The 15716-nt window shown below is 40.0% G+C and overlaps 1 protein-coding gene across 1 annotated transcript in view; it reads right to left on the bottom strand.

The window, feature by feature from the left end:
* dpp10 (dipeptidyl peptidase like 10) overlaps positions 1-15716 on the bottom strand; it is a 191279-nt gene that overhangs the window by 16245 nt on the left and 159318 nt on the right. Inside the window, exons 10-14 of the mRNA XM_028591519.1 lie at positions 13626-13723; positions 10250-10373; positions 9140-9178; positions 3375-3482; positions 415-506 (exon numbers count right to left, since the gene is read on the bottom strand). Coding sequence (XP_028447320.1) covers positions 415-506; positions 3375-3482; positions 9140-9178; positions 10250-10373; positions 13626-13723 — 461 coding nt within the window. The remainder of the gene's footprint in view (positions 1-414; positions 507-3374; positions 3483-9139; positions 9179-10249; positions 10374-13625; positions 13724-15716) is intronic.

The following is a 15716-nucleotide window of genomic DNA, read 5'->3' on the forward strand; positions in this document are numbered from 1 at the left end:
CATATGATTTAAGGGATGATAACTTCCAGATCCATAAACTTATAAAGCTATAGAACGCAGGACGTCTGTGGCTCTTTCTTTCGCCCACTGTCTGTCAGCTGCTCACATTGTTCACCTTCTTCTAAAATATTAGAAACACTAAAGTAGAACCAGAAAACCCAAGACGTTATAAATTTGGTCTCTCTCTATTATTTCAGAGACCAGAAGTGTTGGCGAGTTTCACTCAGATATTCTGTCCACTAAACAAGCAACCGTTTTGACCGTGTGACCTATGTTTATAGTGTTTGGTGCGTTTGACCAAGCAGTGTGAACGTTTGTGAACGCAAACCCAACCAAATGAAAAATGCAACAATGTTGCAATGTCCAACTGACCTATAGGTGTGAAAGCGCCTTAAGAAATGTATGTAGACTTACAGGTTGTCCGTGTTCTCATCATAGGCAACGATCCTGGTCACCTCCCAGTTCCCTGAGGTGAGATGTCGGACTTCATTTTGATCTGCTCTGAACTGAGAGAAACAAAAGAAGATGAGTATAGGTCATGTGTTGCAACGTCTAATCATGTTGCTTCTGTATGCTCAGGTCTGGTTGTGTGCTGTGTATTTGAAGCTGTCCATACCAGAAACACTAGCTCAGTTGTAACTGAGAAGGGTCTGGGGAAGGTTCATTCAAAGCCCATGTCCAAAAGGGGCGTCACCAACGGACGCCGCTCAAATACCTCTGGGCGTAATTGGATAGTCCTTCAACCAATCAGACCAACGATCTGGGTGACTTAGCAGGGACAGCGGCATCAACGGGTTGCTGCGCTTCGGTGGCCGTTATGTTGAATGTAAACAAAAACTTGCTCGCCGTTGCTGCGCTATCATCATCATCGTGTAAAGCCCGCCTCAACGGTTGTGATCGGTGCCTCAATTTGGAAAAATTGGAAATGGGTTTGAATGGGCTCTTGGCCAGACTGACTTGCAGAGCAAATCTCAGATTTGCCGGAAGTTCGTCAGGGTTTTCCCAGGCTACAGAAACACAGCAGCATCAGTGGCCGAGGTGTTTAAATGATGCCCTATATGTATGCTTTCTCAATGGGAACCTCTTGAATTCATGTGTGAGAATAATGACATTTCAGCATTTCTGTGTTATATTCAGTGGTGGAAATGGGGGAAAACGCCTTGGAACGCCGTTCCAGGAGTAAATGTTGTGATTTAATGGCGTTCCCTTTCAGATTCAAAAGTAGTTTTTTTTTGGGTAAATTGTTTATAGCCATTTTACCATTTTTTTTGCAGTTTTATTTTCCCTCAGTGTACTTGAACGCAGCGCAGATGCTTTGCTGCTGTTTTCAGACACAACAGACCACCTGGGGACAAGCAGGTAGGATGAAGCTCCGGCTCGCATTTCAAATTTCTTTAAACTTCAGTGATGTCTTCGAGATGTTGAGTCTAGTTTGTAATGTTCATTTTGATTACTTGGCCACTCGTGTGTTTATTGTAGCAATTGAAGTCAATGTGTCATTTTTGTGTCCAATATCGAGAGCTAAAGTGAACATCCATCACGTTAACGTTAGTTTACTGGCTACAGAAATGGATGTAGGTAGTAAGGCCTACAATTTGGCGCGGGATTGCCCACACACACAAAAAGTTGGATGTTATTTCACAAATATGTGAATGATGGTCCAAAGTAACGTTAGAATTCATAGTTATGAGTTATAATATGAAAAAAAAATTTCCCGTGCAGGGTTCCATAGTAAAATCTTTCCATTTCCACCACTGGTTATGATGCTGCCAAAACCCTAACGGTGTGTTCAGGCTGAAAAATAAGCGAGTTAGAGATATGATGTGACTGCACACAAAGATGATAGAAATAGGCAACTGATCGCAAAAAGACACAGACTCAGTTGTTGGCGAGGCAAATTGCGTTGAAAATGTTTTCTTATCCATATTTGCTCAAATGTATTCTTACCTAGAGGTTGTTTGAATTAATAGATGTACAGCAACAAGAGGTAAAGCACTAAACACTCACGGGCGCACACACACACACACACACACACACACTAGTTGCCATGGTGCCCGACAGTACATTGGCTGTTTAAAGCAAATTAACATAGACTGTACAAACACTCCAGGCAAAATATGCTTTGCAATCAGTGTGAACACACCTTTACGGAAGAGGCTGGGAGAATGGTTGGGTGTGCAAAACACTTGATTATTCTTTTTCAAGATAAAATACTGTAAAATACTTGTTTTGTTGTTTTTTGGAAACTATGTTGAATATGCTGTTGCTGGTGTGTGTCGAATCTTATTCTAAGTGAGCCTCTTCTCCAGGTTATAAAGGAATTGTAAAATCTTTATTGAATGGATTAATGAACATTTCGGTGATTTATGCACTGGAGATCCCAGTTCACACCATCTTAATATTTTGAATGTGAATAAATTACCATTGTGTTATTTAATTGTTATTTATCTTTGTATAAAATGAATTGTCATACTGTGACACCGGGGTTTTACTTTTCATTTGTCCGGGGAAGTTATTTCAGTAGATGTGGGGGACTTTTTTAAAGTAAAATAACTCCAGCTGTCCTAACTGTCGTGTGGCTCCTTTAATCTCTTAATAAACACTTTTATTCCTTTTCATTTCCTTTTAAATAACCAAACTGTGCCCCTCGCGTCCATCATGGACACTACGTTTTAACCCAACCCAAACCTTAATCATAGAAGTGACAGGTCAGATAACGACCATATGAATTATCAGTTAGCCAAATACAATGTTATCACTGAAATATGAAGACCTGTTGGCACATTAGTATTTACCTCATACATTGTAGAAAAATAAATCAGGTCTGACAAATTCATAATTACCTACACTGGCACACCAAATAATGTATTCATCCAAAAACTAAAGCATGCATTTTAATATTGGGAATGTGTTACAATAATTGTAATAAAATCTGAGGAGCCTGTGCTAAGAACAGCAGAGAAACTATCCATGGCAACCTGCCTTTAAATACCACTGTTCATCTCTACCCATTAACATTAAATCCAACATGCAGATACAGATGGGGACTGTCAAGTATCTGTTTTGATGAGAACGGGCTCTGTTTATTGGGCCCATACTTTCGGGGTGGTGGTGGTGGTTGTGGGGGGGTATGATAAATCACTTGAAAGAAGTTTCTTGATTACGGCAACATCTAAAAATTGGTTCAACAATAGCATGACAAATAAGGGCTGCTATGAGTCATTTTAAACTATTTGAGAGTATGCACCCAGCTGCACATAACAGTTCTATTAAAGCTCTGGCAGCACACAACATCAATCCTGTTAGAGTCCTTTGGGTGTGAAAACTGTGGCCGCATCAACTTAATGGGAAGTGAGTATAAACTGGACCTTCACCTGTGTGGTGAACATGGCGATGTGATGAAACTCTCCACGTCCTCCTTGTTTGACCGGGACAGTCAGGAAGAATCTGCTGCCATCTTTGGAGAACACCGGTTCTTGGTTCTGCAGAAAGCAAAGATGGATGAACTGGAAGCATATATCACCTAGCGACATCAGAATGAATCAATGAAGACATTCAATTTAAAGATGGGGTGTAAACAATAGACAGGAGACAGATTTTCCAACCATGTCTGATTTCTACTTAGTCCGTTTTTAGAGGCTTGCAATGTGTTTACGCATGACATCAACAGCATGAATAAATGGATTAAAATGATGAGTGATGTGCAAATGGTTTCTACAACTTTTTCAGCCTAAATGTAATAATCCGCTATATTTTTATATGAATAAATGTCTTTTTTGCTACTGTTCAGAGTGCTGTTACACTGAGTGGGTGAACCCTTTTACAGGAAGTGAAATGGGTGGTTAGCATGACCAGCAGAGCGAAAAGTGCACCATTTACAATTTCCTGAAACTAACGTAACAAGCATGTGCTGTACTGCACTGACACAAACATCAATTTACAAGTTATTTGACAGCTATAGTTACTAGTGTGGACTTGCAACAGATTCTCACTCCCATCTCGTAAAATACGGAGGCTTTGTCAGGTGCCTTTGGCGTTGTTATTGACGCTAAAAGTCTCCTTTAGCGTCATATCTAAACACACTTGGTTGGGACTATTGGCGTCACTTTTGACGCAGTTAGGTCTTGGGTGGGCTTATGTTTCCATGCCATGAGGGAAGAATGGGACGGTTGGGTTTAGGAAAAGAAGAACGGTAAAGTTAGGTTCAGGAAAACAATAACGGGACAGTCGGGTTTAGTAAAAGAAGAAAGCGACGGTTGGGTTTAGGAAAAGAAGAACAGACGGTTGGGTTTAGGAAACGTGACACATGGTACACGATCCCCGGTCTCCTGGGTGAAAGTCCTGTGTTGTTTGACCCATCCACCACCCCAACCAACCTCCTTATGCAGATTTTCAGCCTTTCATACTACTTACTACCATAGTCGCTCTTAATGCTACGTCATCTTCAAACCCTGTGTAGCTGCTGCTCTCCCCGGTACATTCTACAAACACGCTGAAGGGCGCTTTTTGCGTTACTTCAGATGCTGACAGCCACTGTCCAAACGTCCGTATTTTACGAGTTCGGAGTGAGAACGGGTTGGGACTTGGCTTATGGACCGGAGGGTGGGTGGTTCAGGTCTCTGTACGGACGGAAGTGTGGAGTGTGGACTGGAACGTTGCCCATTAAGCAATGCACCAAGCCCCAATTGCTCTGATGGCCGACATGTCTCCGTTGATGTGTGTCTATAGCTCCTGTGTGAGCATGTGTGTGTACTTCAGGCCAACAGTAGGTGTATAATGTAACAACAGAAGTGTCAAAATTAAATTTCCTCAAGGAGAAACAAGACTGAAATGCTGGTTACACATGAATAATCTAGTGATATAAAATATAACAATGACAGGGGCAAACCTGCCCACATAATGAGTATGGTAACACTTTATATTAAGGTACACATATTCACCATTAACTACTTGCTCATAAGCATGTATAGTAATAGCATATTTGCTCTTTATTGGTCATTATAAGGCAGTTATTAGGGTTATCAGGAATTACTGGATGACGGGGAGGCCGCCACTTATACCATGGTTAATAGCAAAAAACATGAATTAATATATTTCTATCAAATTTGTTTTGCAATCAAAATAAATTTTTTTTCAAACATTAACTTAGGTTCCCAGGTAACACCCAAGGTTTTGACTAATACCAAGGAACTTAATACATTACTGAACTTAGAAATACTTCATTTGGAGTTATTTGGACATTATTAACATTGTTTTATTACATTAGAAAGCCCATGCTGAGCCAAGAATATTAAGATCGTAAATCATGAACTACGTCCTTACTTATTATCAACCTGCAGGAATTACAAGGTTATTAAGGGAAAACCCTTAGTTAATGGCTTAGTAGATGTATGGTCATGCTGAATAAGGTATTAATACATGCTAATGACATATCAAGCAGGGCCAAAGGAATCTGTGGATGCACAATTGTCTGCATATTTATTTATTTAAAAAAAAATAAAACTCAGAATGTTAACACGTTATGCAGAAAATGGCATGTTAAGCTGAAAAACAGTCCGCTCAATTCTGCAGATTTTCCTTCTGTGTCACTGCTGAAAACTACAAAAACATCTGCAGATTCTGTTTGGGTCTGCTAATAAGGAGCCAATATGCTACTAACATGCATACCAATAAGCAACTAGTTAATGATGAATATGTGTACCTTAATATAAAGTGTTACCATGAGTATTTTTAAGTACATTCCATCAATGAGATTTACATGCTTTTAAAGTAAAATGTAAGTACAATTTTGGATAAAGGACTTTCAGTGGCGTATTTTTCCTTTGTTGAATTGCTTCTTTGCTACTAATATAACATATACAATCACCACTGAACAGAAAATCAATGTACTGGACATTTTTAGATAGCATTAAATTCATTAGATATGTGAAGCCAAACTTTGCGCATATTCCTGTTGTGCATTGAGGAGATGCATAACTGAGTGGTTTACATTTAGTTCATTAAGTTTAAATTTGTGAAATTCACACTGGAGACACACACGCACACACACGCAGACACACGCAGACACACACACACACACACACACACACACACACACACACACACACACACACACACACACACACACACACACACACACGCTCTCTCTCTGCACTGACACCACCTCACAGTCAGTAAATGAGCATCTCGCAGATTAGCACCTTAACATAAACTAGCAGCTCTGTGTGCCAAGATTGCAGAGAAGTGCTTAAATTAGCCAGCGCTACAGCCGAACATGTCAGGCTGCAGGGCTATATGATCAAATCCTGCTAGAAACTTTCTCTCCTCTGCCTCTCCTGCTTCCCAAGTAAATAAAATATTCTTTAAATGAGAGTAAACTGAACTCTCTGCTTTGGAAATAAATAGATGAATAGAGCCATATCTAAATGGAACTAGTTGTACAGTGTCAGGTTTTAACCTTGCTGGCTTTTGATAAGATGCCAGGTTATTTAATGTCCATGGCTCTGTTGACATTACTACACAAGCAGGATTGTGACGATTTAATAAGTACATTTTACATAATAAGTACATTTAACAGTGCAGTCGTGCTTTCCAGAGTGAACATTTCCTGGACGTGGTATATACATTGCATGGAAACACTGATTCAAGTGGCAGCTGGGTTCAGTCATGTACACCCAATGCACTTCAATATCTCCAAGGAAGGCTCTATTCTATGCTCTGAAATCTGACAGGTGATAAAGAAGTCACAGGTCAGGGTTTCATCTGCTGGAGAGAAAGACTCAAGGGCCTGAGGAGTTCTTCTTGCTTCTGCTCAGCCTGTGTTTGCATCATCAGGTGTGGGATTTCGGGGATGAATATAGCCTTCCTTCATGACACAGCGAAGAAGTATGGAGCAGATAGCTTGTAGAAATACGTAGAGATGAAGTGGAAAATTGGTGAAGTAGTCCTTTTGTCGCATCATTTAAAAGACACTTAGATAGAGATGATTGTAGTAAAACTACAGCACTGGAGCACATGCTCCAGCTTGGACGGCTCTGGTTCCGGAAGTGATTTTCCCCACTCAATGTCTCCATTGACATTTCATTAAATGCCTATAAAAAGAGTTTTAGGCCTGGAACCAAGCCAACCAGCTCCGAGATGAATCGTGACTCAGCATGGGGACGGTATGAGATTCTGACGGTACAATAACCCTCAGCAAAAATATCACAGTTTCACTGCGGTATTGCAATTGCAGCTTTAAAAAGTATTATTTTGAAATGTATGGGTAAAAAAACTACTTTATTCCCATTGAACACAATGTATTTTATCTTTGAACACACTGGCAGGCCGAGGGCTTTCTAAACTGCTCTTTATGTCCTTGACCACTCATAAAAAAACGCTCATACATTAGGAACGGTGTGACAGAAAATGTTAGTGGTTTTGAAACAGTGACTTTTTCAAACCACGGTATACCTTGAAACTGGTAAACGGCCCATGCCTAATCGTGACCATAAAACATTTGTTTCAGTGGAAAATATCATTTTGAAAATGGAAAAAAAGGCGAAGGTACAAGACTGTTTACAGAAACAATTCAATGCAGGGTGCCTGGATAGCTCAGTTGGTGGAGCAGGCGCCCATATATAGGGGTTTACTCCTCGACGCAGCGGGCCGCAGGTTTGACGCCAACCTGCGGCCCGCTGCTGCATGTCATTCCCCCCTCTCTCTCCCCTTTTATGTCTTCAGCTGGCCTGTGAAAAATAGAGGCCTAAAATGCCCACAAATAATCAATGGTAGCAGCTCACTAGCAGTTGTATTTTAACAGAAATGTCCATAGAATGTGATTCACAGTTGTATTTAAAGCTTTAGTGTGTAACTTTTTGATATTAAAGGTCCTATGACATGCTGCTTTTTGGATGCTTTTACATAGGCCTCAGTGGTCTCCTAATACTGTATCTGAAGTCTCTTTTATATAGACCTTAGTGGTCCCCTAATACTGTATCTGAAGTCTCTTTTATATAGACCTTAGTGGTCCCCTAATACTGTATCTGAAGTCTCTTTTATATAGACCTTAGTGGTCCCCTAATACTGTATCTGAAGTCTCTTTTATATAGACCTTACTGGTCCCCTAATACTGTATCTGAAGTCTCTTTTATATAGACCTTACTGGTCCCCTAATACTGTATCTGAAGTCTCTTTTATATAGACCTTAGTGGTCCTCTAATACTGTATTTGAAGTCTCTTTCCCGAAATTCAGCCTTGGTGCGGAATTCCAGCCACTAGAGCCAGTACCACAATGAGCTTTCCTTAGGATGTGCCATTTCTGTGTCTGTAGCTTTAAATGCTATTGAGGAGGAGGTGGGGGGGAGGGCTTCGCTTGTTTGCAAGCCATGATGTCTCTCTCTCATGGGTAGGCCAAATTCTCTGGGTGGGCAAAGCAGAGAAAGGGTAGGTAACCTTGCTCCTTATGACCTCATGAGGAGAAGATTCCAGATCGGCCCATCTGAGCTTTCATTTTCTCAAAGGCAGAGCAGGATAGCCAGGGCAACGCCATTTCTATCCACTGGGGGACCATAGGCAGGCTGGGGGAACTCATATTAATGTTAAAAAACCTCATAAAGTGAAATTTTGATGCCATGGGACCTTTAATGAACCTCTTTTAATCCTCCGTGTCCTCCTTGGTTACAAGCAACTGTGTGGAGGAGGTGTGGGGGAGGGGGGGGGGGGTCACGGAAGGCTTGTATCATGTGGACGTGCCAACAGTTTTCTTGTCATTATTTAGAATTCCTCATGGGGGCGGCAGAAACTACCCACTGTAGCTTTAATTGTATTTACATTTTGCATGATCTGTGCTCCGGCAACTTTTGGCAGCCCTGGATGTTGGTTTGGTAGATTAAAGAATGGGTTTCTTTTCAGAAGTTTACTAATCAGAGACATCGCTATTACTCTTAGGATTGTGGGTGGTGTAGTATTTCTCAAGGTTGACTTCACATAGACTTCTAGCTTCTACAGGAGCAGATACCATCTTTTCACCATCTGACAGCTCGTGGTCAGTCTACCTCGGATGGTAAAGAAATTGTGGGTACTTCCGGAACCACACTGTTGAGCTCACAGTACTAACTTACAGTATAGACCATGACACATGGAAGGGAGAGCACTTTACCTGCTTGGAAAGCCACAGCTCAGAGCTTTCTTCGTGTCTCTGAAAAAGCAAAGCAAAATGTTGGTGTTAATTCAGCCAGATCATCAAAATCCTGTCGTCTTTACAGCTTTTTTTTCTGGCTCCCGCGTTATACTTGCACTTGGTACTCAGAGGTTTTCAAACAGGGAACAATAGAGCAGTGTTTTAGATGAGTGAAATCACATTCTTTCTCAAAAAATAAATGTTCTTTTATGTCAGCAGAATGTTTTGTAAAAGTTATTTTGGAATAACACCTGCGTAGCATTTTTCCAGACTGTCACATAATGGACCCCATATTTTGTCGTTTATTTAAACAGGGCACTGGGGAACACCATTCCCAGTCTGAGCCATGGTTTCATACCAATATGCATGAGCGGGAGAGTGTTTTGGCAGAGGAGGCCAGGGTCTAGGACCAGGCCTGAGCTAAGCTGCCTCTTGGCTCGGCGGCATGTTTGTTCGTGCAAATCACTCCAAATCAGGAAGCACAGGACTGAAAGAGCGGCTTGAGAGTCCCACAGTTCAACAGTGGGGTTAACACTGCAAATTCACATTCAAATACAGAGTTAATCTGGAAGGAGTTTACTCCAGCAGATGTGCTGCGAATTAAGCAAAGTTAACCTGAAAAAAAAAATTAACATGTCTGACAAGACTAAGATGCCACTATTACTACGTCGATCTTCTTAAACTCACAACAACAAAGCACATAGCAACCAGATATAAAGCGGAACATGATTTAAAATGACTCATGAAGTGCTCATGAAATAGCTAAAGTAAACATGGGCCAAACAAGAATGTAACCTTGGAAATCAAATCAGATATTATAAGCCAAGGACTGTTACTAGGCTTTATCAAATATAAACCTTGCAAAGAGCACTCTATTAAGGCTTGACTTGCAAGAAGTACATCTGGAGCATTATGATGTGAAATTAAATTGTGAATTGATCCCACAATAGATTCCCAGATTAGATAATACTTAAGTACACACAAACACATTTAAACTTTCCTATTCTACCCAAGGACACAGACTGTCACACACACACACACACACACACACACACACACACACACACACACACACACACACACACACACCGTGACGCAGGCTCCAGTGGTGGTGTCACACACAGTCAGGATGGAGATGTTCTGGGCCCGGTTCAACCACCGGACAGACGTCTTGGTCTTACTGATCCACTTCACCATGGTCACATAATGTTCCCTATAAAAAACATCACAATTACATATTTCAAGTTGTATAATAATCCATATACTGTCAAGGATAATTGATTGTTAAAGAAGTCATGAATCAAACTTTAAGTAAAATGTGCACAAAAAGAAGATCAGGTGAATAGTATACGCCACATAGAGGTGGTATAAATTATCTGAAAGCTGGCAACCTGAGGATTAATTTGAGATGCAGCTCAGCACTGTGTGTCAAGTTTTTCTAGTCATAAATCAGAGATAAAACAGAATTAATTCTTAATTAATTAAAATAATTTGTAAAAGTGCGTAAGGGCTTAGTACATTATGATGCCCATTCCCATGCTCACGTATGTCTCATAAATTGTTGCAGCAGTAGATGGGTTAATACCATTTGTTACATTTTGATGCTAAATTCAACCATTTAATTGTCATTTAATAACCATTTCAAAAATCCTTCCAAAATGCCACATCAAGACACCAGACTATGAGGAACACCACAAAAAAATCCATGCTGTGATTTGGTGTAAAAACCTTTTGACATTTGGAGATTTCTGCAAGAAGTGAATTTTCCGGCGATTGGATGGTGAGCACCATAAGCCGCCTTATTGAATCCACAAGAGTCTCAGCTTTCCAGTCATATCAAATTCATGCAATTCCAAGAGTGTTTAGGGACCCCAGTATGCAGATATATACAACTACACCATTTTAGTATTGGTGAAAATAACACATACTGTTACAAACTGCATGGAATTAGCATTAGTCATTTCCAAATGAAGCTTCATGAACCATTAGTTGTATTTGTTGACCCAATGATGGCACTCTTGGTTTAAAGAAAAAGGCTCAAGGAATGGCAATTCAGTGTGCTTTCAACCATTTGTTGAACAGAGAGCGCCATCTAGTGGGCTCAGGAAATAAAGAAAATGCTTCATGAAGCTTCATTTGGAAATCACCAATTACCATAAAATGTGGGAAGAGGGGACTTGTGGGTACCCATCGAGTCCATTTTCATTCATATATCTTGAGGTAAGAGGTAAAAAGACCCCTTTGAAAATGTCTTTTAAAGCGTTATTTAGGCCCCTCCCGAACAAGCTTCATGGTTGGTACCAATAGATTTAGAGGTGGGCAATTTGGAGAAAATAAAATATCACAATATTTTTGACCAAATACCTCGATATTGATATAGCGGCGATATTGTAGGGTTGACAATTGGTGCTTTCTCAAAAATATTTACACACTGAGATTTTTGATACATTCAGTAATGTGGATTTAATAACTAAGTGGATAAAGTGTTTTTGATGTAAAGCACTTTGGGTGTCTGTCTTATGAAAGGTGCTGTATAAATAAAATTGCCATTGCCAATGACTAAGTGGTTAAAGGCAAATAACAAAACAGCTACAGCAGTCTTTCATTTCAGTAAATTACATCACTTTAATGCAGCCTTTAAAACCAGGAAAATAAAACACTAACCATATAATGACATGATATCCAAAATCCAAAATGGTATCTAGTCTCATATCACAATATCAATATAATATCGATATATTGCCCAGACCTAAATGGATTCCTTAGATTGTATAGTTTCATATGACACCGATATCTTCACTAGCTTCACACAGAGCCTGCTACAGCCTTTAAATGTTGGCTGGGTCAGCCAACGGGCCGTCAGAGGTGTAAAATGTGTTAATGAGCAGCTTAGTAAATATAATTACTTAAGATGAAAGTCAGTTGGTAATTGAACCAAGGATGCAGGTTAATGCCCCAGCTTCCAGTTCCTTACAACTCTACCAAATTACTCTTCTGCTACACATTCCTTTCATGGTGGTACAAGACATGTCTCTGCTTTTGAGAGGTTGTTCCAAGACTCAGTCCAGCCCAATCACATACATTTATACATGCGGTGCAAGGAGATGGAGGAGGAAGAAGTCCTGTTGACATACAGTTGATTTAAATACATTATGTCTCAAGAGATTCATTAACAGCCATAAGATTAAGTTCTGGCAAACAGTGATGCAATCTCATAAAATATGTTTGTAACGAGTTTTCTGAAATGTGTTGAAATGAAAAAATGAAGCTGCATTCATTGTAAAATAATCATAAAATCAGGCTCAGGCAAAGCACTATTTCGGAGAGTGCTACTCGCCGACCTGTTGTTGAAACCAAAGTGTAAAGTGCAAACGCTGTCTCATCAACCGGTGATCACTGGACGTCAGTGAGTAATCAAAATTATTTAGAAGTTACTGCACACTATATTGACTCTGGTAAGCAGGGTTGGGTACCGAAACGTGCCAACCTCAACGGTAGTAACGAGACCGAATAAGAACAAAAATGTTGGTGCATCATTTCGGTGCCTGACTTTACACTACACCTGACACCATGTAACGTTAGCCTACCTTTAGCTAGCAGCTGGATTAAACAGGGTTAAAATGCTGACAGCTAAACGGTGTAAAGTGTGACTGTATTTTACCAGAGAGGATTCCAACAGTGGAACCTAACAGTCTGCTCGGCAGCGCAGCAGCTGCTGTTGTTGGAATTAAACAACACAGACGGTGCGTTCACTTAAAACAGGTAGCCTCGTGGTGCATTCACAGTAATTGTAAAATACCCTTTTCCCATCTGGTGGTTGTTTTTGTTGTTCAACAGCAATTTACTGGTGAAATAAGTTATTGTTATAATTATTACATTATTATTAAATCTTTAATTTTGACTATGGCCTTAACAATAAACAAGTTCCTGACTGTTGTTTAGTACCCTTCTTTTTTTTCTTTTTTCTTTTGTTTATAGTAAATAAATAATAAACTAATACAAATCTTAAGTAACTTTCTTTGCATTCATTTGATTCCCAATCAAGATACACTGGTAAGAATTGCTTTCCATTGTTAATATGTCCTTAAAAACAGTTCTGAAATGCAAAATAATAGAATTTTAATCATGTGATAAAATATGCACTTAATCGCAATTAACTATAGAAATTCAGTGATTAATCGTGATAAAAAAAAAAGTTAATCGTTTGACAGCCCTACATAAAATACAATAGTGTTTTGCCTCACCAGACCCATGCAGGCTGGGAATTGTTGGTTATATAGTTTGTCCCTCAGTTTGTTAGCTATCCTGATTGAAAGTGAAAGTGAGAGATATTGTAACAAGTTGCAGTGTCTACGATTTACCAATGAAATGTGCTGAGTGTCTTGTGAGCAAAAATTATCATCTGAAGTTTAAAATGTCAAAAGCATCCCTTTCAGTGGCACAGCAGCTGATGGAAGAGTCTCACCGTAGCTTGAGTGTTTCTGGAGGCATGAGCTCCAGCGTGTGCGTCGGCCCATAAAGATTGACTACATAGAGCTTCACCGCCGGGTTGGGTTGGCCAGCCTGCATGCAGAATCAACAGTCCAGACTTTAGACAAAAGCCTCACATCATCAAATGCTTTTTGCAACACCATCCAATATGGCAAGTGTGACTTATAAAGACTTGGAATGAATAATTAATTGAGAACATGCTTTTAAAAGCCCCTTTGTACTCTTTCAAATGTCCATATTATGCATGTGTTGTTATGCAGAAACTGTAAGGAATTTTGTCATACAAACTGAACAGCAGACATGAAAAACAATGCTGATTAAAAATAACGCATTGAAGAAACACTTTACTGAAGAAATAGTTATATAATGATAGAATTACAATAGTAAAGAACTGGCTCTTGCAGTCATTTTTCTCATTTGAACATTGTTCTAAATCCATGAGAAACCTGCCCTCAGACAATATAAAAGTGTCGGGATGAGTGTAGTATGGAGAAACTGAAGTACATTTCCAGGAAAAAGCCTGATATCTGGTGCATGGCTCCGTGCCGGATGTCAGGTTTTATCGCTCCCATTTTGCTATCTGTGGGGGGTTAAGGTTCACAAAATCCCTTTGCTACGGGAAACAACAACAACCCCCAAGCTAGCAAGCTATAGCTGAAAGTGGTAGGTTTGGACGAAAATGTACGTATATCTTGCAACAAGGCAGGCCTGCTTGGATCTTTTGGTGAGCCATTCTAAAGATTTACAATATTGTTGTTTACGCCATTTACTCTCTAACTGGGACGTGCTAGCATATTTGCCCATCGGTAGTGGAAAAAGTTTTATTTTCCGAGCATGGCCTGTTGTCCAGAGTAGCTAGCGAGGGTAACATTAAACACAGTGCCAATGTTTCCTGACTGATTGGTGGGATTGCTGTGGACAAAGTACACACAGCGGTACACTGGTAAGAGCAAATGAGGTTTAACCATGCATCCAGCTAATTTAAATAGCTCACATTACTGTAATGTGTGAACAGTGAACAACTTAATTTCATATTGTATGTGGCATTTTGGCTCCATCCGGAGCTTGGCGTCGGCCAAGACGATTGTGATTGGTTTAAAGAAATGCGTTTTCTCCTATGCCAAAATGTAGCCAGACCTTACCCCACAGCACTGTGGAGACGGGGCTGGCAGGATCGCTGTTAAAAGAGCCTAGGATCAGTGTTGTATGAGGTTTAATTAATTCTACAAGTTAATTTGGGATTCTTTCTGGTTTTCTTTTTCTCTCCGCCTGCAAAAACTAATTCTACTTTGATTTCCTGCGTTTCCTAAAATGATTGTGCCAATGCACAGTGCATCCTGTTGAACTATCTGGAGACAGAACAACAGGTGCTGCTTTCAATCAAAGATGGGAAAAGCTATTGAAGCTTGCCAACTACTTTGTGTGTTGTCTGTGTTGTGTGTGATCACTGCGGTGCGTTGCATTCTGTTGAAGTGAGGCTGCGGTCAGTGGGGAAGATTTTTTCCTGCCTCTGTTAAAGTGTCCTGTCTCCCTGTAGGACTGATCACTGGTGGAGAGTGGCAGCTCTACACAGAGTCGGCTTTTCTTTTAGCTTGCTGATTTCAAACTGCGTTTAAAATGTAAAACTGTGATATGAAATTGTTACAATACATTATGGGGGGAAAAAGAAAAAGAAACCACATCACACATATTGTAGTTTGTGCAATAGCCTGTGTTTTGATAATAAATTTAGTAAAGAACGGGTGACACTACACACTGGCCTTGTTCAGGTGTATTTGCCTTTACTTTATGAACATGTTTCGGTGGAAAACTGGCCTAGAAGAAGACAAAAAATAGTCCAATTAAAAACACCCTTTAATTGACAGACAGACAGGCCTGTATCTACCTGGCCAGGGTATGCTGAAGAAAATAGCTGCTAAATCTGGTACAATACATCTCATCTCCTTGCATCAGAATACTGCTTTTTGTATTATTCTTACACAAATAGACAAATAGATGTAATAAACTAAACGTCATCATTTTGGGAAATACTTTTTTTGCTTTCATTCTGAGAATGAGATGAGAA

Source organism: Perca flavescens, chromosome 11 (genome assembly GCF_004354835.1).
Source record: "Perca flavescens isolate YP-PL-M2 chromosome 11, PFLA_1.0, whole genome shotgun sequence".
NCBI classification, from domain to species: Eukaryota; Metazoa; Chordata; class Actinopteri; order Perciformes; family Percidae; genus Perca; species Perca flavescens.